The sequence below is a fragment of the Emys orbicularis genome, chromosome 6, assembly GCF_028017835.1.
Source record: "Emys orbicularis isolate rEmyOrb1 chromosome 6, rEmyOrb1.hap1, whole genome shotgun sequence".
In the NCBI taxonomy this organism is placed as follows: Eukaryota; Metazoa; Chordata; order Testudines; family Emydidae; genus Emys; species Emys orbicularis.
The window spans coordinates 60064913-60092254 of NC_088688.1; the positions used below are offsets into that span (position 1 = coordinate 60064913).

The 27342-nt window shown below is 40.0% G+C and overlaps 1 protein-coding gene across 3 annotated transcripts in view; it reads right to left on the reverse strand.

Moving 5' to 3' along the window:
• The window catches only part of MCTP1 (multiple C2 and transmembrane domain containing 1), a 497445-nt gene that overhangs the window by 3302 nt on the left and 466801 nt on the right, over nucleotides 1-27342 (reverse strand). For all 3 annotated transcript variants that reach the window (XM_065406109.1, XM_065406107.1, XM_065406108.1), the window contains 2 exons: nucleotides 10250-10359; nucleotides 6868-6977 (listed from right to left, as the gene is read on the reverse strand). In XM_065406109.1, the coding sequence (XP_065262181.1) occupies nucleotides 6868-6977; nucleotides 10250-10359 (220 nt within the window). The remainder of the gene's footprint in view (nucleotides 1-6867; nucleotides 6978-10249; nucleotides 10360-27342) is intronic.

The following is a 27342-nucleotide window of genomic DNA, read 5'->3' on the forward strand; positions in this document are numbered from 1 at the left end:
GATTTAAAATTTTTAGATTAAAGTTGATTGCTGTCATCCTTTCAGGGTTGGCTTAGGTGACACTTTCAGCTCTTGAATATGCAGTCTGTTTAATGAATATGCAGCATTTCTTTAACTGCCTTTGTTCTTGGGGATGGAAAGATCCAGATATCTTTTAAAATTAAAATTTTCTTTTTGTTCAGTCCATTTTCTAAGATATTTTTTTAGTTTTCTCTTTTAATCTTTTTCCAATAGTCCAAAACATTCCTGTTTTTATACAAAAGTTCTGTTCTTAAAACAGTTTTTTTTAAATTAAATAATTCAAATAGTCTTGAGCTTCAATAATTAAGTGTTGACGACTTTGGAGATTTGATTCTTCTATTCCAGAGTTGGTTGAGGGTTTGCTTGTGCAGTGCCAGAAATTAATTTCCCATTAATGTGAATATCCTATACTTAAATGGCTTCTCACACTAGTTGAGCAAGGTCATTAGATTCCATGTTGGTCCATAAGGCATTTTAACATTTACACAGCAATGACATCAGGAGCTATATTAGGAAGTTTTCATTTAGCTAACGTATTTGGAAGTCTGCATTTCACAGAGGTGTTTGTCATTTCAACATTTAAGAAATAAATAAAAGTTTAAAACATCTCCAACTAAACATGTTTTTCTCTAAAGTGTTTAAGAACACAAGCAGGTTTTCTTGCAAGAGTGTGGGGGTTGGTAGAGCCCACTTTACCTAAACTTATTGCTCTGATAACACCCTACATTCCTTTCAGAATCATGTTTCTTCCTAAAACATCAATGTTTACATGCTTTATTTCTTGATATTTGCTTGTCCATGGGAAATAAAAACAGAAACCTGGAATTTCTTTGATTAGCTTTAACATTTCCTAACATAACTAGCCAAATGTATTTCCAAACATCCTGACTATAACCTTCTTAAAGCTATATCTTAATATTCAATAAAGGTGCAAACAAGTTTGTAATGACTTAAGAAATTAAGTCAAAATAATTTTATTAATGTAATTTTTGCATCAATATTGAGGTCTTTCCTCCACAAGAAAGGAGGTGGGGAGGAGATGTGGCAAGGACCATACTGTGAGGCAGGATCTGTTTGAAGATGCCCCTGAATGTCTGACCCTGATCAGGAGGAGAAAGAATAGGATTCAGAAGGACTTGCTCTCTGACTCCCTCCCATCTTCTACTGCCTCAAGTCTGTGAACATAGGGCTTGGGAGGAGCCATATGACCATGAAAGACTGAGAATGGAGAGAGCAGTTGCTTCAGGAGAGGGAAAAAGACAGAGAGGTGCATCGGGAAGCGCACCAGGACATCATGAATTTGCTCAGGCAACAAACTCAGATGTTGCAGAGCAGTATTGACCTACATGCCCAAGATCCTGGACTCAACAGCCTTTCCAGTTATTGGAGAACTCCACAGTCGCAGCTCCCTACATCCCCCAACATACCAGATGGCAGCCTACTCTACATCCTTATCTCTATCACTGCACACGGGCGGGACAAGAAGAAGAATCATAGCTATACATATACAGAACTGTGAAAACCACACGGTGCATGTGTAGCCACAACCTACTATACTGTAGTAGGTTTTACATATATGAATATTAATGATCACGCTTTACTTCCTTTTTTCTTGGCGTTTTCAAGTATGGTTCACCCTTTTACAGTGTTGGTAGAAGACTTAACTTTGTTTGTTGGCTCTTTAATTTTGTTGTCTGTTTCTTTGCACACAAAGTTCTTTTTTTGGAAACTCGGTATCTTTATTAGTTTACACCAAGCATTACAGAATTCACAGCAGGAAGCAAACACCCACTGGTATTTAATCTTCGTACACACGACAGTCACTTTCATAAAACCATCAGAGAACATGATTGTGGTTGACTGTTAAAAGAGTCTTTCTTTAATGCCTCCTTTAGCCATATATCTCCAGTTGGCTCTTCTATTAGCCCATGTGTCTGGTTGTTCAAATTCAGCAGACACCCAGTCCCCTTCATCCTCACAGATATTATGTAATACACAATAACCAGCTATAATGAAGGAGATGTTGGCCTTGCTGAGATCCTAGCTAGTGAATAAACAGCACCAGCACCCTTTCTATCTACCAAAAGCACATTCAAGGGTCTTTACCTGCTGAGCTAGTAGCTGAATCTTTTTTTGGTGCTGTTCAGGTAGCCAGTGTACAGCTTCAAGAGCCAGGGTAGTAATGGGTGGGCCGGGTCCCCCAGAATCACTGTTAGCATTTCAACATCACCAATGGTAATCCAGTGGTCATGGAAGTACGTTCCTGCTTGCAGCTTTTTGAGAAGTCCTGTGTTCTTAAAGATGAGAGTATCATGTTGCTATCAATTAAGTGCTCCTGGTGATCCACTAGCACTTGCGTAACCATGGAAGAGTATCCCTTTCTGTTGATGTACACAGTGACAAGGTGGATTAGTGCCAGAATAGAGATATGCATGTTGTGTATCACCCCAGTATAATCTGACAACCCGATTGCTGCAAATCCATCCACTATTTCCTGTACATTACCCAGCATCACAGTCCTGTGTAGCAGGAGATGCTTAGTGGCCTTACACACTTGATGACAACTGCCTCCACTGTGGATTTTCCAACTCCAAACTGATTGTCAGCTAATGGACAGCAATCTGGCGTTGCAAGTTTCCACATCATGATTGCCACTTGCTTCTCCACTGTTAGTATATCTCATTTTGATGTCCCAGTACTGGAGGTCTGGGACAAGCTCAGCACACAGATACTGGAGTGTGGCCTGTCACATCCAAGAGTTCTGAAGCCACTGCTAATCATCCCAAACCTGCATTACAATGAGATCCTATTAATCAGCCCTCGTTTCTCAAGCCCATAAGCAGTGATCCACCATGTGGAACGGCTCCGCAATCACCAGCAGCAACCTGGCATTTTTTTCATCATCCCCATGAGTATCTAGTTATTGTGCTTGAACATCTCTTCATCTTCCTCATCACAATCTTGGTTGTAGTAGTACTGGTTCAGGTTCTGCAAATACAGGCGAATCGTGCATCTTCTATTAGCAACTCTCATGAGAATGGTGCTGAGCTGTGACGGATCCATGCTTCTGCCAGAGAGATGGCAGAGACAAAAATGCAGTGCATGGGGCTGTGGAGATTTTTTTAAATGGTGTGAAGATTATAGGATGTGGGAATTATTTCAGAATGGAGAAAGCAGCATGGTGGTAACTTGACCTCTCGGTCCCAGAAATGACTAAGCAAATCCCTGATATCCCATAAAGCACCGCAAAAATGTCCCAAAAGACAGTGGGCTGGGCAGTGGCACAGGGCACACTGGGATACCTACCCAGGGTGTGCCAGATTTTACACTGACGCAACACTTATGTTGGGTATGTGTAGCACCAACGAAAGCACCCAAGCGCGCAAGTACCCAAGTGATATACAAAAGTCAACGACTGTTTCCCGATGCAACTTGCACTGACGAAACTTTGTAGTGTAGACATGGTATCAGTCTCTAAATGTGCTCATGGAGTATTCCCCCCCCCCCCCCCCATTATCCCCTCCTTTAATTTTCATCTTGGCAGTAACACCTAAAGGTGATTGGAAGTTTTCAGATGGAACATTTTTCTGTTAGAAAATGCCAATTTGTCAAAAGCAAAACATTTTGTGGTAACATGTAGATTTTGAGAAGGGTTCCGATGAAACCCTACCTTGCTAGTCATGTTTCAAAACCTGCCTGCTAGGCACATTTCAGTGAAAAACCTGCTTGGTTTCCTGCCAGCTTGCCTGCCCAGCTCCCTGGCAGCTGGCCTGAAGAATTGTCTTAGAGTTGGAACCCCAGTGCTTCCGGAGTTGACAGCTCCAGGGAAGCTCTGCCATGATATGAGACTCTTGGACCAGCTGGCTGCCCAACTTCTGGAGTCTGGGGAGCAAGCTGCCCAGAGAGCTGGGGAGTCCTGACATCCCACAATATTTCATCCCAGAAACACTAAAACATGATGTTTCTGAAATATGCAATATGTTGCTGGGGCTGGCAGGCTCCATGGCACCCTCAACTCTGAACATTCAGGGACTGTCATGGAGCTGGGTATCCTGGAAGCCCTAGCAGCTTCTGATTACAAAACTGCATGTCAGTTTCAGTCAGAAACCACCAAGGGTCCTGGGGAGCATATTTCACTCCAGAAATGTGTTTTGGTATTTCTGAAATTAAATATTGCAGAACTTCAGTTCACAAAAAATTTAGACTCTTTGGCCCGATTGGGACAAATTTTCTGAAAACTCTTCCATTACTGAAGAATGGAAATTTGATTTCCTGGTCAGCTCTAGTGGCAACTGTTTTGTTTTTACTTTCTGGCACTTTACAGTAAATCAAAGTAATGATCTTTACTCCTCTGCTTCAGAACTCTCAGGCTATACTGTCAGATTCAAGCTCCTGTCACAGTTTTGTTGTGAGTTTTTTTAATATATATTTTGACTTAGGAATATTATTAGAATGGAAGGTTTGATAATTTATTTTTCCACAAAAAGAAAAGCTGTACTGGGTTATTCAAATCAGCAACCAAAGTTCAAAGGCACCACGCCCATCTTACCAAGTCTAAGCTAAAACAGCATTTCTAAATTACAATTGCTATTGCATATTAGACACTGGGTCTGAAGCATCCCGGAGGGCTCCCTGGGTAATAGCCTGGCAAGGCCTAGTTTGTAGGCTGTGGAAACAAATATGTCCAAAGCAGGGCCCACAATGGCACAAGCCTCCCAGAATCCCACATCAGCCAGAGCAAGCTGGGACAGCACTCAAAATGAACTGGGCCTGCTCCGTCGGTTTTGGGACCAAGCTAGCTGGACATAAGCTGATTCAGTTTCTCATTCAGGCAGCCTTTGCTGGTAGATCATCTATGAAACTCTAGCCAGGTTATAAAGCTTCATGCCCTTGGCAGAATGTGTATAGCAGAGCAGCAGTGGTAACACCACTGGCCTTCGACAGAGTGAATCCACAATTCTACACAACTGCCCTGCAGTGCAGCACATGAGGAGAGGAGAAAGTTGCACCCTGAGGGGGTGAATTTGGTAATTGGTGTACGTTTTGAAATTCCAGCCCTTACTAAAATTGGTGAATAGGGAATCTGAGACCCAGACACATCCATTTGAGGGGACCCAATTCAGCCTGGAGGCACTGAGAAATCAAGTGTCTATCACAGACCTTCTCAAACTGATCTTGGACCATCTGTTGGTAAGGAAGAGCTGGCAGACCACATGGAATCAGGTGCTTCTTAACAGAATTAGATTGCAGGTGGTCCAGAAGAGACACTGGACAAGTTTGAGAATTCTTAGTTTATTCAGAGGAAAGAGCAAAGAATCCTTTGGAATGAAGAGTCTAGGAGAAAAAGTCTTCTGTGGGTGCAAAAGAGAAAAATGTAGCAATGCAGATCCTATCTGACATTGCATGGAGGAAATTTCTTAAGGAGAAGAGTTGCCTCACTAAACAGCAGCATGGCCATATGAATTTGCAAAGCAGCTCAGAAACTACTTTCCTGGAGGTGACAACCTGTCTTTCACTAAAACCAAATAAAAATAAGCATTTGCTTTTAAATGCAGAAAAAATGAATGAGAAGAGGAGTTGAATATACATCAATGAGGGTAGAAACTCCAAATAAAGTGAAAATGTGTGTGTGTTTGCTGGGCTCCATTTCAAGAACAGTTTTCTGGACTTAGTCAACAGTTTAAACTTCTGTCACAAATGCTCTTGGTCTATGTGGGGGAAAATGCAATTTTGGAAACAAACTAAAAGACTGTGCCTCATAGCAAGAGAAGCTTAGCGGTAGAAAAGTAAGTAGTAAGATGAAATCCTTGAACATAAAACACCTCATACCTGCCTCTTTCATTTGTATAGATTTTTTCCCTAAAACTTCTTAACTGCTCCCTGTTTCTTCTGTGTTCATAGCTCATCAAATACAAGTTTTCTGAACTGTATAATCAATTTTGGTGTCATTTCATTTATGTGTAAGGACTCAAAATATTCTGCCTCCACCCAGTTTGCTTCAAGTTTCCTAATCCTGATTTAAATATAAGAAAACTAACTATTTGAAGTCATTTTAGTGATTTTATATGTTGTCCATGGAGTCTGAACATTTAATTCTCCAAGACATGAGTTTTTCCAGAAAAGAAAAGCTAGTCACTCCCATAGACTTACATGAGAATTTTCTCTGTACAGGGTGTGTAGTTACAGAATGCAGGTACAGCCTCTACAGAGGTGGGGGTGTGTTAAAAATATATGATCGAAAACATTGAACAATCTTTATAACTAGTATACTGTACAGTAGCTTTTCTAAATCAGTATAAATAAAATACACAAGCATATATGAGAGGTTAAGCTGTCTCCTAAAAAAACCAAAAACAAACAAAAAAAAGCCAACCCACTTTTGTTCATTATCCACCAGTAAAATAGCATATATGTTTTTGTTAGTCTAAAGGTGACCCTTTAAGCAGGTGTCTAAGCACTGTGTTTACATACACTTACACAAGATAAAGTGCTGCAGCAAAAACATATTGTCCTAAATGCACTATATAGATTGAAATGCCCCTGTTCGTGTATAAGTGGTGAAAATAAATCAGAGTAATATCTAGACAAAGCTACACTTTGATATATGAAGAATCCTCATGGCTACATGTTTATAGTATGATGAAGTCTAGAATGCCAGACAAGAAAAATGCATTTTGCAGGTGGGCCTAAATCTTTACACAGTTGTGATTTTTAACTAGCCTGTCTGTTTCCATCATGGAATAGCTTCATGACCATAAATACTGAAAACTACTGACAGTATAACTCATCCCTTAAAAAACAGTTTGTTCTAAGTGGCACAGACAGTTAAAAAAAGGCTTTACTTACCCCAGACAAGGACAATGTATCTCAGTGGAATGAAATACAGGATGACTGTGAACACACAGAGGGCAACAATTGCCAGCCAGCTTAAGAATGGGACAGTCCAGTTGAATGTACTGAATGAAAAATTAACATAAGTCAGAAGTCTGATCACTTCACAGAACTAATAAGAGAACAAACAATGGGCGGGCAGACTACAACTCTGTAAATGGACCAATCAGTACTCAGCAGTGAGAGGACTGAAACTGCATATGAATGCATGGATGCTAAATATTTTGGAGATCTCGGGTTTGATCCCACCCCCTGAGAAGATGAAACTGGGGCTTAGACTCTTTATCCCACGCAGGATGGCACCTATAAGTGCCTGTATGCAAGCTGAAAACCAATGCTTATGGCCTTAGGAGTTCCAATACTTTCCCCTATTTTAGCCCCAGATCCCTGCCCTCTGTTCACTTGCTCAAACAGAGTCCAAGGCATCCCTCCACTCTTAACTGGAATGAGAGTATTATACAGTGCTGCTTGGGTAGTCTGATTTGATTCTCCCCTGTGCTCTGTCTGAAATACATGGCCAGAGAAAGAAATTAAAAGCTGATCAGAGGGCACGTCTTTCTCTGTTTAACTTCCTGTCAGTGATCGTTCAATCACAGTGGGGGAGGACTGAGTGAAAAGTGTGCCTACGTGCAAGGTAGGCAACCTTTTCACACTAATGTTAGTGGGTTAGGGAAAGGTATGTACGATGGGTTTTGCTGAAGGTGAGGGACAATATAGGGAGGAAAGGGAAGGAAAAAAGACAGAAGCAGGGCAGCAAAGGAAAGGGAAAAACAAAAGAAGGGAGTGGTCAAAGAGAAAGGAAATTACAATAAGGAAACAAGCTGTACCAATCTCAAAAAAATGGGACGGGCATTATTCATTCAAAGACAAAGGAAAAACAGAGGGATTGGGCTCCAACGGAAGTTTCAGGGAAATGGCTTGTCACATCAAACCTTCAGATTAAAAAACCCCTACGTGTGTGTGTCCCAGATCTCAAAGTGTAATAAAGATCTGCTGAGCAGCCAGTTTTGTAGAGCCTGAGTCTGGAAACAGCTATGTTGTGGGTCTCCCACCCTGAAGTGCAGTGAAGAGATGAAGGCCAGATGGCTGATTTTAAAAAATCCCAGGGGAGCTTTTGTTAAATGGAGTTTGGTTAAAAGGGATTGTTATATAAAAATCACTACCACTCCAAGGATGCTCCCTGGCTTTTGTCTTCCCATAAGAAAAGTATGCTTTTGGCTCTAAAAAGGTTGACAGTGTCCCTTTAAATTATTATTAATAGATATGTATCCGGATCATTTTGGCTAAATGATTCTGGCTTCTGTGGTTAAATAATTACTATTGTCTGAGTTGCTAGCTATAATTTTTCATAATGATCTCGGGCTTCTTTTGGTTGTGTTTGTCTTTTTCCTCCCCAGCAATTTTGACATGTCTCCAGAGTGAACATTATGTAAGTGTCAATTGCTGTAGGATCACTCCCTAAATCTTGGGGGACACCTGCTCTTTTCCCTTCTTCTGCATGTATTTGGGGGGAACAGAAGGTTGAGGGTCTGCTCGCATTCTTGTGACTCGCCTTGGGTGCTATGGATCACAGACACCCCATGTGTGGGAACACTGGCTCCTCACTTAGCAAACCTCCGTATGTGCTGTGTTAGCACTGTATTCAGTACAATTTTCCTTTTACATTTTTAGGAACAAATTACAAAGATTTATAGTAAGTGTCATTAATCTCACTTGTTTAGCAAGTTATGTTGCTTTCTTATACAATGGAGCAAAAATATCTAATTCCAAAATGCACAATTTAACAAAATAATCAAGATGACTTCCCTGTGCAGCCTTTTAATGAAAGGTTTCTTTCAAAAGGAGGCTTGTTTTTAGAACTTGCACAATATAAAGTGTCTGTGCTTACCTCTGCTGGTGTGCGTCTGGCCTGGTTTAAAGTTGTATAATGCACTATTTTACACACATACTCCCACTGGAAGAGCTCTCAGGTTTTCCTTTTAAAGCCTTTGTTCTGAAATTCATAGACTACAACTTTCTGTAACACCATTGTCACAGAGTTTAAGGCCAGAAGGGACCATCAGATCACCTAGTCTGACCTGTTTATCACAGGTCACCAACACCACCCTAAACCTAAAACATCTTGATTCTAAAACACTTTCTACTAGCCTATTAAGAGGTGAAGGAAAGCAGCATTTGAGAGCATGATAAGCCTCATATGTCCTGTGGACTGGCCACTTACCAATATGCCATTTTCTTCTGATTCGCTTCCACTGGGAGTATTTCTTTTGTGGCTATATCACTGTGCACATATTGCAATCTCATAAGCATGGAATATAAATGATCACGTAGGCCAGATTCACCAAATCTAGTACAGAGATGTGTGAAGTCTGGACCCTGGACAGTATTGAAAATGAGGCAGGAAAACAATGCTTTCACTGTCACTCAGCTTTAGAGTCCATTGAGTGTATCACAGGAACCCTGCTGGTAGAGGCTGTTGAGGGGATGCTCTGAATCAGTGCAGCTCCCTACCTTTTTGGCTGCACTGATATAGCAGAAAGGAGGTTGTGAATGCTTTGCACCAAACATTCCATCTTAGGGGGACATGTACCTGACTTTATGTTGGCAGAATCCAGGTTGAATTTAGTCCTGTCTTTTAGTTGAGAGAATCTTTATGGAATGTTTCTCGTCTCAAATAATAAACATTAAATTACTCATTCATTTAACATGTCAAACACATACCAAACTTCCTGTAATGGGCCAGCATCAATCAAAGGCAAACACTGCATAATTTTGTTTTCAAAAACAATCTATACATATGCTGTATCGTTTTAAATCTTAAAAAATAAGCAGTGGTTAAGTATGTTGGTAAGTCATATATTTTATGCACAAAGACTATAAATTACACATAAAATAGGATGAGAAATTGTTTTCAAGGTAACCTGATCTAAATAAAACCTTCCTAGTAATAGAATACATGTGTATCTTTAAAATCTCTGAAATCCTTATTTAGGTCTGCTTATTTCTTTTATCATTACTTTGTATTGATTTTTTAAAAATGTCTGGGTTAAAAAGAGTGTTATGTCTCTCATCTGAAAGACAGTCTTATTTCTTACTTCAAAGCCACAGTTCTGATTCTTTTCCAATTCATATATTTCTAAATTCCAGAATTAAAATGACAGGACTTTCATGCATCCAAGGGCCAGCATAAAGCAAAGTAAATAATGATGAGATTTAGCAATATATCATCCAAAACTGTCGTCCTCGCCAAAAGAATGTAACATCTTGCAGCTTGTATGGAGGGAAAAAATGTGAGCACCATCAGAGAGCAATCCAGCACCAATGTGTCAGCACTCACTTCTTTATCCTTTCTCCAAAGGAAGCCACTTCATCAAGGACATTCTGGACACTGACACACACCTCCTGGATGGCATAGAGTTTATTCATAAATCCTTTTCTTTCACTATCCTAAAAAAAATAAAAAGGAAGTAGCAGCAATAATTATGTGAAAACTTTTTTGACTGTACTCATTGTCCTATATATTTCTGAAGTATATTTCAAAATCATACATATTGCAGACATACACAATGCTCATCAGTAAAAAGTCAGCATTTAGAAACTCTTACCACATGGCAGTATCTTAGATACCACAATTCTTTCCCTCTACTTTGAATATTGTGTACAGACAGTGTATAAACCAGGTACATAATGGAGCATAGTTTCATCTGTCACTGTAACAGTTTCCTAAATACATTTCAAAAGTTCAGCTCTCTGGCTTAGAGAGGATGCCACTTTCATATCCTATGAACTCTGGTCAGTGATAAGAGTCAAGCAGCTATATTACATCTCAGATTTCTGAACTGCACTTTCTTCAGTTGATGTGGGTATCCACATTTCAAGATGATAAAAGCTCCTTTGGAAGTACAGGGAGTAAGAAACCAGACACACTTCAGGTCCTAAGGACAGGCTGCTGACCTTAGAAAATGACTTGTCAAGTTTCTGTATATGATTTTTCTCCCCCTCCTCTCACCGTTGGGCAGGGATTACTTTAAATTTGACTGAGACACTATTGGGAAATGCCAAATGAATTAACTTGAGTGTGATAGGAAGGTTTGCAGCTCCTCCCTTCAGCGCTGAATATTATAGACATACAAAAAGAAACCCTTGCACTGCTGATCCTATGCTGCACCCACTATGCTGCTATTGTCTATTAACATTCCAATTAAATGTATAGCCTGTTAGGACATCCTGGTACACCCACAGCACAGCAGGTGCAGTCTCCCCAGACAAACCTGTGTGCACTATTTAGCAGCAGACAGATGTGTGTTTAAATTGTTGAGGTCACTGGTATGTCTGACAATCATTCCACTGAATTTAGCCAATGAGCACACACCCTCTTCCCAGGAGAGGTGGCATTCTGTATGGTAGTTTGGTTACTTCCTTAGCCAGGTTTCCAAATTGTATTGGATTTTGATTCATAGAGCCATTACTTTATCTACATAAGAAGATTCCAGGATTGTCACTTTGTGTTGTCACTCTGAAGCCTAGAACATCCGTGTTGTTGTAGCCACGTTGGTCCCAGGATATTAGAGAGACAAGGTGGGCGAGGTAATATCTTTTATTGGACCGACTTCTGTTGGTGAGAGAAAAACTTTCAAGCTCACACAAAGCTCTTCTTCAGGTCTTGGAGAAGAGCAGCTCTGTGTAAACTCAAAAGCTTCTCTCTCTCACCAACAGAAGTTGGTCCAATAAAAGGTATTACCTGACCCACCTTGTCTCTGTACAGTCAGTGTGAAGCAATGGAAACAGCTACAAGCATGGTTGAGAGTTCTTGTTTTATTCCGAATATCACCAGGTTCAATCATCACAGATTTGCAGTCCATGGCCATCCAATTTTTAAGTTCTCAGCCATTTTTGTCTTTTTTCCACTTTATAATATATGGAGATATACCTATCTCATAGAACTGGAAGGGACCCTGAAGGGTCATGGAGTCCAGCCCCCTGCCTTCCCTAGCAGGACCAAGTACTGATTTTGCCCAGATCCCTAAATGGCCCCCTCAAGGATTGAACTCACAATCCTGGGTTTAGCAGGCCAATGCTCAAACCACTGAGCTATCCCTCCCCTCCATGAATTATACCCATGTGACAGCATGCACCTAGTGTTAATATAAAGGTCTAATTAACTATACATCCAATTTCATTATCTTTTTCAACTTTTAAGATCCTTTGATCAATTTTTTTTTTTTTTTTTTTTTGTGAAATGACCAAAACAGGATGACCATTTGCCTCTGAAAACTAGGAATCATCCCTTACAAGTCCTTTTCATGCTGATGGTTTTACTAACAGCAACATTTTGTCTGTGTTTTTTGCCTCCTGAAGGAACCGTTAGTCAGCGGAACAGATTAAACTGACAACAAGTAGGCTAAGCAGATATGCACCTGAAGGACTACTCACAAGGTACGTCCCATGTTGATACTCTGTTCCCTCCCCCCAGGAGACCTCCCCAAGAATCCTCACCCAGTAGCCACATAGCATCAGATCCATATGGAGTCAGATTCTACCACTGAAAAATGCTGCATGTAACGACTCTACCACTACAGTGGCTAAAAGTCATTTTCTCCTGGCCTTTCTCAGAACATACGTGATTCAGAGGTTTGATAAATAGGCCAAAAATTTACTAATGGATTGATTCACTGTCATCCTGCCTATAATGTATTTTCTTAGAAGCGTTCTATTTAAAAAGATGCTTTTCAGGGTTAGCAAAGTTTTGAAAAGCAAAATGTTTGGATAGAAATTTTTTACTTTAAAACTTCTTCCATTACAAAGTACATACTAACGTGGTCCCCTATGAATGAAGTAATTACTCTTTATATATTGTATCTGACCCAATACCACAGTAGGTAATGGAATTGCTCTGTGTTGCATTCTAATATCTCTTACTTTTTCCACTAATGTTCAATAGTTTGAGAGTAGAAAATGCATTGGTATATTTCTTATAGTGTCATTTTTGCTTTTTTCCTTATAAACCAGCTTGGATGAGGGAAATCTCATCTAGTGTTTAAACATCCAAAGGTTCTCTAGTGACACTGGTTCAAAAACTGCAGTGTCAAGATTTCTTCTGAAGATGTTAAAAGAATTGAGGCACAAAAGATGGGTTGCCTGTAATGCAGCAATCATATGAGGGATATATATGACAAAACTATTTCTAATGATTCAGTATACTTTAAAAGCTGTAAATACCAGGGGATGCAAAACATGCAAGTCATTTTGAACCCACTAATAAGAGTCAAATTGTATCCTCAATTCATTTGTGAGGTTAATAACCATATTGCTGTTAGTTCAAATAACGTATTGATCAAGCAAAAATGAAAACAGTGGTACCCTTAGCCCACCCAACAATACAGAAGTCTGTTTTTGAAGTTTTTTTGTTGAAGTATGCCTACTTTTATCTGTTATAGAATGTCCGGGGAGATTGAAGTGTTCTCCTACTGGCTTTTGTATGTTACCATTCCTGCTGTCTGATTTGTGTCCATTTATTCTTTTACGTAGAGACTGTCCGGTTTGACCAATGTACATGGCCAAACCCATTGCCTGCTCTGTCCCCATATCTACTCTAGCGACACCAGAGGACCCAACCACATCCGCCACACCATCAGGGACTCATTCACTTGCACATTTACTAATGTGATATATGCCATCATGTGCCATATGATATCATGCCCCTCTGCCATGTACATTGGCGAAACTGGACAGTCTCTACATAAAAGAATAAATGGACACAAATCAGACATCAGGAATGGTAACATACAAAAGCCAGTAGGAGAACACTTCAGTCTCCCTGGACATTCTATCACAGATTTAAAAGTAGCCATCCTTCAACAAAAAAACTTCAAAAAGAAACTGCAGAACTAAAATTCATTTGCAGATTTAACACCATTAATTTGGGCTTGGATAGGGACTGGGAGTGGCTGGCTCACTACAAAAGCAATTTTCCCTCTCTTGGTATTGACACCACCTCATCAGTTATTGGGCGTGGACCACATCCAACCTGATTGAATTGGCCCTGTCAACACTGGTTCTCCACTTGTAAGGTAATTCCCTTCTCTTCATGTGCCAATATATTTATGCCTGTATCTGTAATTTTCACTCCATGCATCCGAAGAAGTGGGGTTTTTATGCATGAAAGCTTATGCCCAAATAAATCTGTTAGTCTTTAAGGTGCCACCGGACTCCTCATTGTTTTTGTGGATACAGACTAACACGGCTACCTCAGATACATGAAAAGAAATCTGTTTTTTAATATAGTAGGAAACAAATAAACCACACTTCAGCCACAGATGCTTTCTGCTCTTTATACTGTATGTAGTTTTGCTTCTTCAGTTTACATTCTCAGATGCTGCTTTCGTTATAAATGTATCTTGATTCATAATCAAATTGTGTGAGAAAAGAATTATAGCTATGTAATAAAAACAATGCCCTTTGTGACGTCTCCAAAACTCAACAGGGATTACTTTAGGAGATCCTGAGGCTATTTTTCTTTACAAATATTTTACAAGACAAACTTGTACCATTTTTGAAAGCATGTCTGTTCTAAATTATTCCCTTAAAAAAAAAAAAAAAAAAAAAGGACAAAATCACTGTTCCTTCCCCCCATCTTCTGAGCTTAGAGGAAATTTGTTGACATATTCTGAGGCAGGCATAGACAAAACAGCACAGGAAAGATGAGGCGGTCAGAAGGATCAGGGTTCGGCTTTGCTTAAACTAATTCCACATGCCCCTGCTCCAAAGATTTGTAGAGAAAATAATCTGGGATAGGGAAAAGCTGCACATATTTTTTTTCCAGTAAGATGCTGTGTTAGCAAATAGAACATATGAGCCACCTTCAGAGAACCAAGGTCCTTAATAATCCATTTTTCAAACACTACTGGCATTTCCTTTCCAGACAAAGATGGACTGTGACGGGAATCAATTTGATCGTTTATGTGGCTACAATTGCCAAGTTTCTGGAAATAATTGCCATTTAAATACTGGATAAAATTTATGATATGAAGCCAACAACAGTTTTATTACTATTTAATTTCTATGATTTGTTTGTTTGCAGTAGGCTTAAGGTAACTCAAAAAGCAAGATGTTTGGCGAGGGATGGGTTTAAGAATAAACCACAAAAAATGTCAAATTAATGTTGGTCTGACTTGAATTCGCAAAAGGAAGGGAATTCAGAGTAAGGATTGAGATTGTCTTCTCATAAATTGTGGTTTACAGTGGATATACTGCCTGACAAATAAAACCACTTGGCACGGATACAGTGATTTTCAACCATCTCTCTATTTTAGATATAGTGAATCTGAGGAAGAAAGTTAAATGATTTCTCCCAGATCACATTGCTGATCCTTATGAGAGACAGACAAAATATAACCCTGCTCACCTGCGTCTCATGCCCTACCACTGGACCATACTTGCAATAGCATGCCGCAATGCGGTGATTTAAGAAAAGAGTAATAGCTCTAGCACCATTTTTGGGGAGTTAAAGGGCAACCCAGAAGCATGTATTTTAAAAAAGGAAAAGGGGCAAAAATAAAAAGGATTCTTCACTCATGTTGCTGTAAATCAGGAGTAACTCTACTGAAGTTAATTGACTCAAACATATGAAGAACTGGTTTTAAGTGACAGAACATTTTAAAGGTAGAAATCAAAGCTCTGAATAGGTTACAGTGGATAAATGTCCTAGACATAGATGTAACTTGACTAACTGGAAGGAGTGGGGCAGTTTTGGAAACAAGACAGAGATGGGTGAAGTTGGAGGGCAGGGGAAGAATCACAAGTGGAAGTAGGTAGTTTCTAAGTTTTTAGGCAGTGCCGTGGTGGGGAGCAGGAAGACAGAGCATCCCTCATTTCCTGAGCCTTTCTTCCCACCTGCTCCCTCAGGATAAGGAGCAGCAAGGTGTGTGTTGGGTGGTTATTTGTACAAAGGCTAAAGCTGACTGGCCTGTAATAGATAAAGCAGGAGAAGAGGAAACTAAGCTATCAATGGTAGAAGACCAGATACGAATCTTCTCATTGTGCCATATGGAGTTTTTTCTAACCTATCCCAGGGTTGTGGTAAAGACAAACATTTAATTCTTTGCCTCTGTCCCAGTGAATTACCAGTTACTGCACATCAGTAGGGACTCAACCTCTGACCTTCAGCACTAAAACCAAAGGTCTCAATAATTTGAGATGAGGAAGAACTACTTTAGCAGTAGGAATACCATCTGCAAAATCCTACCCAGCAGCCCCATTCCAAGTCATGCGTCTCCCCATCAATATACACTGCCTTTACAAGGTTTCAGAGTCGACTGCTTCTCCCTATGAGGAGTTTCTCATCTTCTCTGCAGATAAGAGTGATTAGATTTGGGTCAGTCTCAGTAGTAGAGTAGATGCAACATCAAAACAGAAGGAATCACATGCAGTGCCTCCCCTGACTGAGTTTCAACCAGTCTCACAGTTGAAATGCACTGGGAAATGTCCATTCAGCCACCTGTGAATTAGACCCATGTCAGTTGGGAATGCCTTAGTCCTTTATTGGCAGGAATTGTTAATGCTTCCCTTAGGGAGGTCAAACTGGCAGCTATTGTTAAACACTATGCTATGGCCTGGCCCTGGCTCATAAAAACTGTCACTAGGTATTAACAACCTCACAATTACCTGCCAGACTGTAACCCCTGATTTCTGTGGAAGATCACTGAGAAGGTGATAGCAGGCCAACCCCAATAGTATTTGATTTTCTCCAGTTTTTCTAAACTAGTATCAGTTGGGCTTCAGACCTGGGCATGGCACACAGATGATTCATTAGTGTATCATTTCCTCCGGGAAATGAGAAGAAGTCAGACATCCACAATGATACTACTAGATCTAAGCAGGCTTTGATGCTGTGGGTGCTGCTGATTTGTCCCCGGGACCTGATGGGGCTCATAAATGATCTAGAACTGGTTTCATTCATTATTTTTGTAGTGATCTCAGAGGCTTAGGATGTTTTAATTGCTCTTCTTCCTTACACTTGTCACCTGGGGAGTACCATAATGGTGCAATTTTGTCATCCTTCTTATTAACAAGTTTGTGAAGAGATTGAGAGATTCTTTCAATGGCAGTTGAGGGTGTTTAACAATTCACAGAATCCAGTCCTTAATCTCCTAGCTAGTGATATCCCACGTCCTGGTCCTTTTTCACAGCAGCTAGTTGGATCCTGAAGAGAGAGATGGGGTACCAGTATGTGCTCCCCATTTTGAGCAAATCCTGTAGTTTCCTAATCTTAATCATGTAAAGGGAATGCAGATACTGGGGGGAAGGGAGACTTATTATATTGTAATTTATTTTACGTATTACATAATACATTATAGTCATTCTGAGAGAGACTTATATCATGAAGCAACGTTCTGGACTTCCCAAGCCAGCCCTTTGGAGTCTACTGTTATATGAAAGGCCAAGGTCTACTGATGTTATGGAATGGGAAGGTCCTGAATCATAGGTTGTCTAACTCAGCCAAGAAATATGAAAAAGCAGAACCTTACAATAGTCATTACCTATCATGAAAATGAACCATTGAGACAAACAATAATCAGAGCTTGATTTTCAGATTCTGGCCTCCACTTGTGCATTACAACTTTTCACAATCTCATCAATGACTGCACTTTTGGTGTACTGACACCTGTATGCAAAAATGCCAAATGTTTGACCTGCAAATTCCATTTGCTAACATAATTCTGTATATGCCAATTCTACCACTTGCAGCTACAGATATTAGTGCACAGATAGTATGTGCATGCACAGTTGCATGCCTTACTGAAAGTCAAAACTGGGGGGCAAAAGGCCAAATGACTATTAACAACACTTTATGGAGAAAAGGATATTTGTGGTTATCAGTTATTAAAGTAAAACAAGGTTACTAACTAATAAGTGTTCAATATTTAATACTGCAGAAACTAGGCAAGAAACAATGTAAACATACAGATAAAACACTGTAGAGTCACTGTTTATGAAGACACCATGACTGTGAGCATGAACATTATCACAATCTACTCTGCCTCAAACATACCATGCAGAGCTGATAAAAAACATTTTGAATCTTCTGTTGTGTGTGACTTTTTGGCATTTCTACCCATGTTACAAATTAGACTTTTTACGTGTGAACTGCTGCTATAATAGAATATAAATATAAATTTAACCAAATTAAGTCAAGAGCTACACTGATAATCTAAGGAAACACAGGCAACATTAAAATCTATATATTGTAAAAAAAAAAGAACATTATAAAGACATCAATTTCTTTATTTTCTCTCTGCTCCTTCCCCTCCCCCCCACTGTTACCAAATACAATTTAAATCTTTTCCTTCATGATCTTACTTTCATTGTATGCTTTAATTCAAAAGAGATACCACTCCAGATACAATACAAAGACATTAAAGCAGTAGTGCCAATTAATAGTCTGACATGCCATTTTACTGAGAAGCCATCTAGTGGGAAAAGAATAATCCACTTAAATTTTGACTGAATAATGGAAACATTGGCCGATTTTGGTGAACATGACATATTTATGAACTACTGTTTTCAAAAATATTCTAAAACAAAATGATGCTTCAAGAGGACAGCAGGTTTATCTGTTGCTTGCATAAATACTTAGTTCCTTATGTTTCTAGCAGTCTATTGTGGGGTAAATCATTGGGAGAAAGGGAATCTATGAGGCATGCCTCCTGAAAGTGCAAGATTGAAAATCCTCAGATTTTCCTTTTGGCTGACCTTTTCCTTTTTAAATGGGAAAAATAAAATCCTCTATTTTAAGTGAAACTGAATCATGCTGGAACTGAAAAACTATTTTCTTTGTGGCCTGCCTGTATAGTATTCTTTTCTTTTTAGTCTAGTCAACATCACTTTCACAAAGGAGAAAGTCCCACATAGACTAAGACTCAGGTCAGAGGCCTAAGGTTAGGCCAGTGTGCTGTCAGGTCAGTTATTGGCCTAACTTTTTAAAATTTTCAAAAACAGATTTGTTGTCCATGGGAATATGGGGTACATGTAGGTCTCACTATATTCAAGAATATTATTGTCACCAAGTTGGAGGACAATCTTTTTTGTATCTTAAATGCTTGTCAGGCTGTAAAATTATTGGGATTAAATAACAAAGATATATAATAATTTGTTCTGGTTATTGTTTGTACTGTGTGTTTTTGTGACCACAGAACAACAATTAGCCACAAATGGGAAAATCTAACACACCAGCAGGATATTCCATCAGCCCTGCGAAGCTACAGTATAGCTGTCAGCTACAGTAAGACAATTTAAACTTGTACCCATCCTATCTAGATACTTGTCCCAGTAGGGCTGATTATGTAGTTCTGCTGGAATTATGTTAATTTATCATTTTAATCGTAATTATGAAGTAGATTGGCTCAAATATAGTAGATGTAAAAGTTAGACCGATGTTTCAGTTTAGACCACGGAACGTAATTTTCATTTTCTCTTTGAAAACATTAGGATAAACAAGTTCACAGATATAGAACCTAAATAGTCAAGATCATCTTCATCGTACAGATTTATGACATTTTAACTCAGTGTCAGACTATGCTTTGAAAATTTATTTTGTTTTGAAAGTCCTTGTCAATAAGATATTATGATGTTATAACTCTCTCTTGAGTCCAACTAAACAAACAGAGATGAAGATTTTAGGCTAAATTATAGCTAGACCTGCACACCCAAGAGAGGGGTGTCTAATAGAGAGCTACTGTAAATGCTGCTGCTGCCTCAGAGCTGCAGCTCCAGGAAGGATGCACCAGAGAGAGGAAAACTTAAAAGATGCTACCACTGCTGCAACAGCGGTCACCCAGATAGAGACTTACTTGCTCAACAACAGATACCAGAGAGAGGAACCTATAAATCCTGGCTCCTTTCTAATCAGTGTCTAGGCCCTATTGCTCCAAGTGCCTCACTGCTATGGTTGTTTCACAGTTATTTCCACCCACCCACCCATACACATCACCTTTTTTATTGGATCAGGGGTTTCCAAGTCAATGATGTTTTGATTCTTAGCTGCTGAAATTATTTGCTTCGACCTTTTGATTCCTAAAAATACTGACAGGGAATTTCCCCCCCTTGATTTTAGTTGTAAGTTACCTGGACGTGGTCACAGAGAGCATACTGTACTCGAGGGCTCTAAACACATCTCCCCTACAGAGACCAGGTTAGCTATTGTATATACAGTATCTGAGGGAAAATAACATAGGCCATACTTAGAAGATAGGGGATTCTATCCTGGGAAGCAGTGATTCTGAAAAAGATTTGCGGTCATGGTGGATATCAGCTGAACATAAGCTCCCTGAGTGACACTGTGGCCAAAAGAGCCAATGTGATCCTGGGATGCATAAACAGGGGAATCTTGACTAGGAGTACTTGGGCACTGATGCAACCACAGCTAGAATACTGCAAGTTCTGGTGCCCACAATTTAAGAAGGCTGTTGATAAATTAGAGAGGGCTCAGAGAAGAGCCATGAGAATTATTAAAAGATTAGAAAACCTGTGTTATAGTGGTAGACTCAAACAGTTCAATATGTTTAGCTTAAAGAGAAGGTTAAGGGTGTAAGTATCTAAATGGGGAACAAATGTTTAATAATGGGCTTTTTAGTCTAGCAGACAAAGGTATAACATGATCCAATGGCTGGAAGTTGAAGTTAGACAAATTCAGACTGAAAATAAGGTGTAAATTTGTAATAGTGATAGTAATTAACCATTGGAACAATTTACCAAGGGTAGTGGTAGATTCTCCATCAACGACAATTTTAAATCTATATCGGCTGTTTTTCTAAAAGATCTGCTCTAGGAATTATTTTGGGGACATTCTATGGCCTGTGTTATACAGGAGGTCAGACTAGATGATTACAATGGTCCCTTCTGCCTTGAAAGATATGAATCTATTCCCCTGAACAAGAATCTTTTGTTGCTGACCAACCAAAATGTTTTGGCCACTTTTTTCAGTTTATTGATTTAATTTAATGTGACTTATCATGAAAAACCAGAGGGGGAAAAAAAGACTACATTCCTGGGAGAATTATTTCTATGGATCAACAGTTCAGTTTAACACTACAGACCAGACCCTCAGCTGATATGTATCAGTGTAGCTGCACTGAAACCAAGACTGCTAAGCTGATTTACTATGATGAAGATCGAGCCCTAAAATTTTAAACTGAAAAGATCAGTCTCAAGTTAGCAGCGAGTACGCAGATTCTTTGCATATAGTATTAAATACTGGGATTAAAGATATTGGCTTGATTCTTAGCTGGTGCTAATCGGTATAGATTCATTGAAACCATTCATTCTAAATAGGATTCTATAAAAACAGTATTAAAAGTAGTAACTTGGGAGTTCTGGGCTTCCTAGCTCATAATGAAAGTTCTAATGGTGGCAAAAACATCTTGGGAGAAGTTTTGAGACTGAATTTCAAAGCAGCAAATCGATCTTTACAGAGCCTACAACATTTTTACTAGAAGTTCAAGAGGTGATGGTAAATAAAGAGGTGAGCTTAGACCCTGAAGTGCAAGATGTACCACTATGATCATCTCTTCAGTTACCACCTCACAGAGATCTTATTTCTAGAGCAAAGATGGTTAACTAAGCGACCTTTGAGTGTATTGAATATATTTATTTCAAGGGATAATTAAATTATTCAAGCACGCTGCTGAAGATTAATGTAACTGAAGACAGAATTTCAGAAAAAGCACTACTGCTTCTATGAGTTCTCCTGATAAGGTTTAAGTTTGGCTAAAATATATTTTTATCCCCAGTTACAACAAGAGAAGGGTGAATGAGTTGTGAGACATTAGAGGGTAGAGTAAAGAAATCCATCTATCTGTGCATTGTTAGCAGCATCTATCTCAGTGATACTCAGACTGAGGCTTTCAAGCCACAGTGGCTCTTTAATATGTCTCATGCAGCTCTTTGCAGCACATATTAAAACACCGTGTGATTGAATATATAATACTACAATAAATGAAACAATGGAATCATACTATTACTGTGGCTCTTTTGGGTAAAGTTGATCTCTAATCTGGCTCCTGAACCACTGAGGTCTGAGTATCACTGATCTATCAACACTCTCGGGGCACTTTCAGCAAGGAGCTGGATGCCTGGACCAGAGATCCCAGGCTAAAATCCCATGATGTGCTGGGAGGAAGTGTCCCAGAGAGGGGTCTTAGGAGGCACACAGACTGCTTATTATCCACTATACCAGCTGACTGAGGGGCCAGTTAAGGAGCAGGTTGAAGCTACTTGAGTGAAAGGCTGCTGTAAGGGTTATCTTCTTGAGGCATTTCCCCTTCTGCTTATTGGCCTGTTTGTGCTAGGCATGGGGCACTAAAGAGTTACTGCCTGATCCCACTGAAGGCTGCAGGACTTCAAAGGTTTGATAGGCTAGAGCTTCCACAGTGTTGAGACTCCATCCTAGAGCTGCCCGCCTATCTGCAAGGGAGTCAGAAAGGCTCAGTGAGATCCACGGATGCTCCATACTGGTCTGCCTGGTGATTCTATAGGACACTCCTCCAGGTCAGAGAGGCGCCTTGGGATAATCTTTCTTGGGAACAAAGCAAGCAGTCCTCTTGTACAAAGGAGGCCCTGCACTTGCAACAGGATACATACTCCTTTTGTTCCTTCTGCTTCACGCTGCTGAGTTTGTCTACTTTAAGGTCCTGGGGACAGGTAAGGCTAATCTGCCATAAGGAAGGAAGCAGGGGACAGAAGAGGAAGGAGATAGAAGACATGGAAAGGAATAAGTTTAAGGCAGATGGGAATGTTCTGAAGATAAAGCTGAGCCCTTCCCCTGTATTAAGTGACTGACACTATCTGACAATTCACAGTCAGGTGAAGGATCCAGCAAGAGCTGGCAGAAGAATGGGGTGAATTTTCATGAAAAAATTATCCCCTTTGTTTAGCTGGAAAACTTTGAAATTTAACATTTTTGGACTAGCTGCAGTTTCAACCATCAGTTTAGAATTATCAAGCCCACTGAATCTACAACCTTGAGGTACAGGCTCTCCTGTCACAATATGATGTTAATGTGTAAGTATTTCCAGGGTATTTTCTACATACATTATATCCTTCTCATGCTTCATCAGAAAAAATGCACCTATTTTTCCATATTCATACAGGGCCCCAATGAATTAAAGTCTGAGTAAAAACTGATTAAGGTCTTTAGGATTTGAAGTACAAGTTACATTAAAATTTTAAAAAGGTGCTTACAAGCAAATATTTACATAAACATCTATTTGCTTCTTCAAATAAACAAACATTAAGCCATTATGACTTGCAAAAGCTTTGTGTATGTACAGTGTGTATACACTTATTACATTACAATACAAAACCTTGTAGAAAAACCTGCTAGGTTGTTTTCAGTCACCTTAGGTGAATTTGCTTTTGAGAGATGAATAATGAAACTCTCAGTTGCAGGGATAATGAATGTGAATGTTTCAGATGGCAGCACAAAAATTGTTAGAATTAAATGCAAACTCCACATGATTAGTGCAGCATTAAGAATGATAACTGAAAACCACAAATGGCAAAAAGCACACGAAATGTTAGGCTACTCTTGATAATGTTAACTTGCTACTTATGCAGCATTTTGGATCACTGATGATGATGATATAATATACTAAAGCAGGGGCTCTCAACCTTTTTCTTTCTGAGGCCTCCCCAACATGCTATAAAAATTCCACAGCCCACCTGTGCCACAACAACTGTTTTTCTGCATATAAAAGCCAGGGCCGGCGTTAGGGGGTAGCAAGCAGGGCAATTGCCTGAGGCCCCATGCAACAGGGCCCCCCGAGAAGCTACATTGCTCAGGCTTCGGCTTCAGCCCCAGGTAACAGGGCTCATGGCCCCAGGCTTCAGCTTTCTGCCCTGGGCCCCAGCGAGTCTAACGCTGACCATGCTTGGAGGACCCTCTGAAACCTGCTCACAGTCCCCCCAGTGGTTGAGAACCACTGTACTAAAGCATACAGTCAGCAACATAAGCAGAAATCCAGTATACTGGAACAGACTTGTATGTGTTTATATTTTATTTTCCCAGCTTTGAAAAGAAAATAAGAAATAAGCGGCACTACTCTGGTTCCCCATCACCTCTAGCTGCTCACTCTCCTGACCTCTGTGACAAGTCCACCATCCCCTTCCCAGAACTCTCTCTGATTTCATACTAAAATTTTAACATGGAGGTATGGATGTTTGGAGGGTTTCTGAAAGCTGTGAGGACTGGTGGGCCTGACAGCAGCAGAATGAAGGGAAACCAGAGGATTCCTAGTTTAGGGTTTTGAGTTTATCATACAGGGGAAGATTCTGGACGGTTTGGCAGATGAACTGCAAGCATGAGTGAAACAGTGGAAGAAGGGGTGAATTAAAAGAATTTGACAGTTGATGAAAGATATCATATTTGGATCACATTATACACCCAGTGGGCCCGCAAGCCTTTGCATGCAGTGTCACTTTCAAGGGTGGAGGAAGACCAGCAGAAAGATCTCCAAACCGCTACATGTAATGATGTAATCTAAAAAGTTAAATCCTAATCTTTTATTTCTACAAGTGCTTGTACAATCATATTTTGGCCCAGGATTCCACACGGGGGGAGAGAGGGGGCATCTGCTCTGAAGGCCTGGATGGGGATTTGTAGTGTTTCCCAATTATCTTTGACCTTGGCAACTGCTCTTCCCCTTCTGCAAGGTTGCCATCCCTGTGCAACTGAGGGAATGATACAGTACACAAAAGATGCAGTATTTTTACAATACTTTTTTTATTAAAATCCCCCTGGGTTTTGTCAGTGGAGGGGATGATTGGGCCCCTTTTTTTTCCAAAACAGAAAAATCCTGGCTTATTTTAGTGAGATTAACAAAAAGAAAACATCACCAGCCACAGTATGAATTCAATGACAGCTCTCATCTTCAACATTTGGCAGGCAGGTTTTTTATTATTTATTGTCTAGTAAATAAAGTTTAAATGTTTTTCAGCCTTGGTTGCAAACTATCTACCCGTTTGCAGTCCAACAACAGCAGGGAATAAAAGCTGTCATCATCTAATGTCTTTTTTCTCCTCTGTGTGCCTCTTTTCCATAGATTTCATTATTACTACTGGATCTGCACATGTTGTCATATCTAGGGCACAGCAGTACTAAGTAAACAGGGAGGAGAGATGTGAAATTTTTATCATCATTGAAACAACTGGTTGGGAGGATATACTGTATTCAACCTTTCCCAAAGAAGACAAAATCAGGAAGAGAGCAGGTGCTATTCCTCCAGAAAATGATCTGCACTTCTCTAGTCTGACAGTTTGAGATTAAATGCACAAACACCTCTGAGATGTTTATACTTCACTGCAAAATTGTTAGGAACAGACTGCTGAAAGCAACCCGATCAGGATTAAAATAGCTTTTTAAAAGGGCCAGATTTATATTACATGATTTTAGTAATATACAGAACAGTTCTAAGTTGATTGCTGTTGAAAATGTATTGATTATTCCTTGTTGTAACAGGATCACTTGTCCCTTTTAAACACTAGAGGCCCAGAGTAAGCCAACCTTAGTAACTAAGTAGGCACATATGAATGGGATCAGGTATTTCCCCTATAACAGCAGTAGAAAGCTTCAGCCAGTGGGGGATGGAGGGGGGAGAGGGGAGGGCGAGGTGCTTTGGGAGAGAACCAGAAGAAGCTGTGGCAGAAACTTCGGAAGAGCTGCAGTGAGGTAAGGTTTGGGCCTGGAAGTCAGAGAGCTAGCGATGGCTGAGGGCCAGGGAGAGTGGACTCCACATGAGTAGAAAAAGACCCGTCAGGTAGCACTGTTAGTGGCCTGCCAAAGCAGGGAAGAGCTCCAAAGAGCAGACTTGGGGGGAAGAAGAGAAGCCCCAGGACTTTGGTGTTTTATGCCAATAAATTAGACCCTGGGAAAAGGGGCATTATTGATCAAAAAAACCTGTGTATAGTTTATTTAAGGAAGCCCATTATGGGGGAAACTGAGGCAGGGCTGCTGCAGAGCAGCCTCAGGCCACAAGGGGGTACTGGGGAGATTGCCTGCCGTACAACACTCATGCAGTATGTTGTGGGCACAATTGTGAGCCAGGAGGTAGCAGATGTGATGGTTAGAAATATTGATAACTACGTATCTGATGACTGAGAATCTTTTGGTGGTTTTCTATGCAAAGAACATGCAAGACAAGCAAGTGCTAATGTGAAACCTGCGGTTGTAGCATACAACTTGACCAGTAACAGGGCAGTGTAGGAGAGAGGTCCTGTGTCTGAAGGACATTCTGGCCAATTTCAGTCACTGAGACTTTTGCCATTAACTTCAATGGAGCCAGGATTTTACTCTACATTTAGATTAACAGAAAAGGGCTTAAATCCAGTACCTCTATGGTTACATTTACACAGAAAAACAACAACAACAACAAGACAGCAAGTCTCAGAGCTCGGGTCAACTGACTCAGGCTCGTGGGGCTCTTGGTATGGGGCTAAAAATAGCAGTATAGACTTTCCTGCTCGGGCTGGAGTCCAGGCTCCAAAACCCGGAGATGGTAGCAGAGCCTGGACTCCCACCTTTTTCAGGAATGTCTATGCTATTTTGAGCCCTGGATAGCACAAGGCCAGCAAGCCGAACTCAGCAAGGCTCTGAGACTCACTGTCATGGGGTTTTTTTGTTTGGGGGCTCTTTTTTTTTTTTTTTTTTTTTTTGCTGCAGCGTAGATGTACCTTGTGGAAGCTCTCTTTGAAATGCTTCTAGTTCCATGTGCAGGGCTATTAGGTAGTCTCACTGTACGGAGGACAAGATGGTGCAAAGAAAAGAGGGTTAAATTCATTAGGAAATGGGGAAGCTTTTTCCTCACTTAAATCAGTTAGTATATCAAAAGGATGGAAGGTAGCAAAAGTACTTGGTCTTTAAAAAAAAAATCGATTAAGTGGTCCTTGGAATTACAGCTCAATAAACCTTACATCAAGACCTGGTAAACTAGATAAAACAATTAAATACAGAATTATAAAAAAACCTAGATGGGCATGATAGATTAGGGACAAATAGTATGATTTTTAAAGGAAAACTGACGGTCTAATTTACTGCAGTTCTTAGAGCGTACAGAAAAGAAAGGGGAAAGGAAAAACAATCGACAATTTATTTGGCCTTTTAAAAAGCCTTTCATGTAGTCCCTGACAAACGGGTATTAAAGTAACTAAGGAGTCAGGAGTGAGAGGTAAAATGCTTACTTGGGTTGGAAACTGGCTAAGAGACAAAAAGAGAGTAGGAATATGTGGTCAATTTCTAACATTTCATAAGGTTAACAATAGAGTGCCACAAGATTCTCTATAACTAATTGTTATTAATACATTTATTAATGTGCTGGAAAAGAAATGAAGATTGAGGTAGCAAAATTTGCAGATGACAGAATTATTTAAGCTAGTCAATAC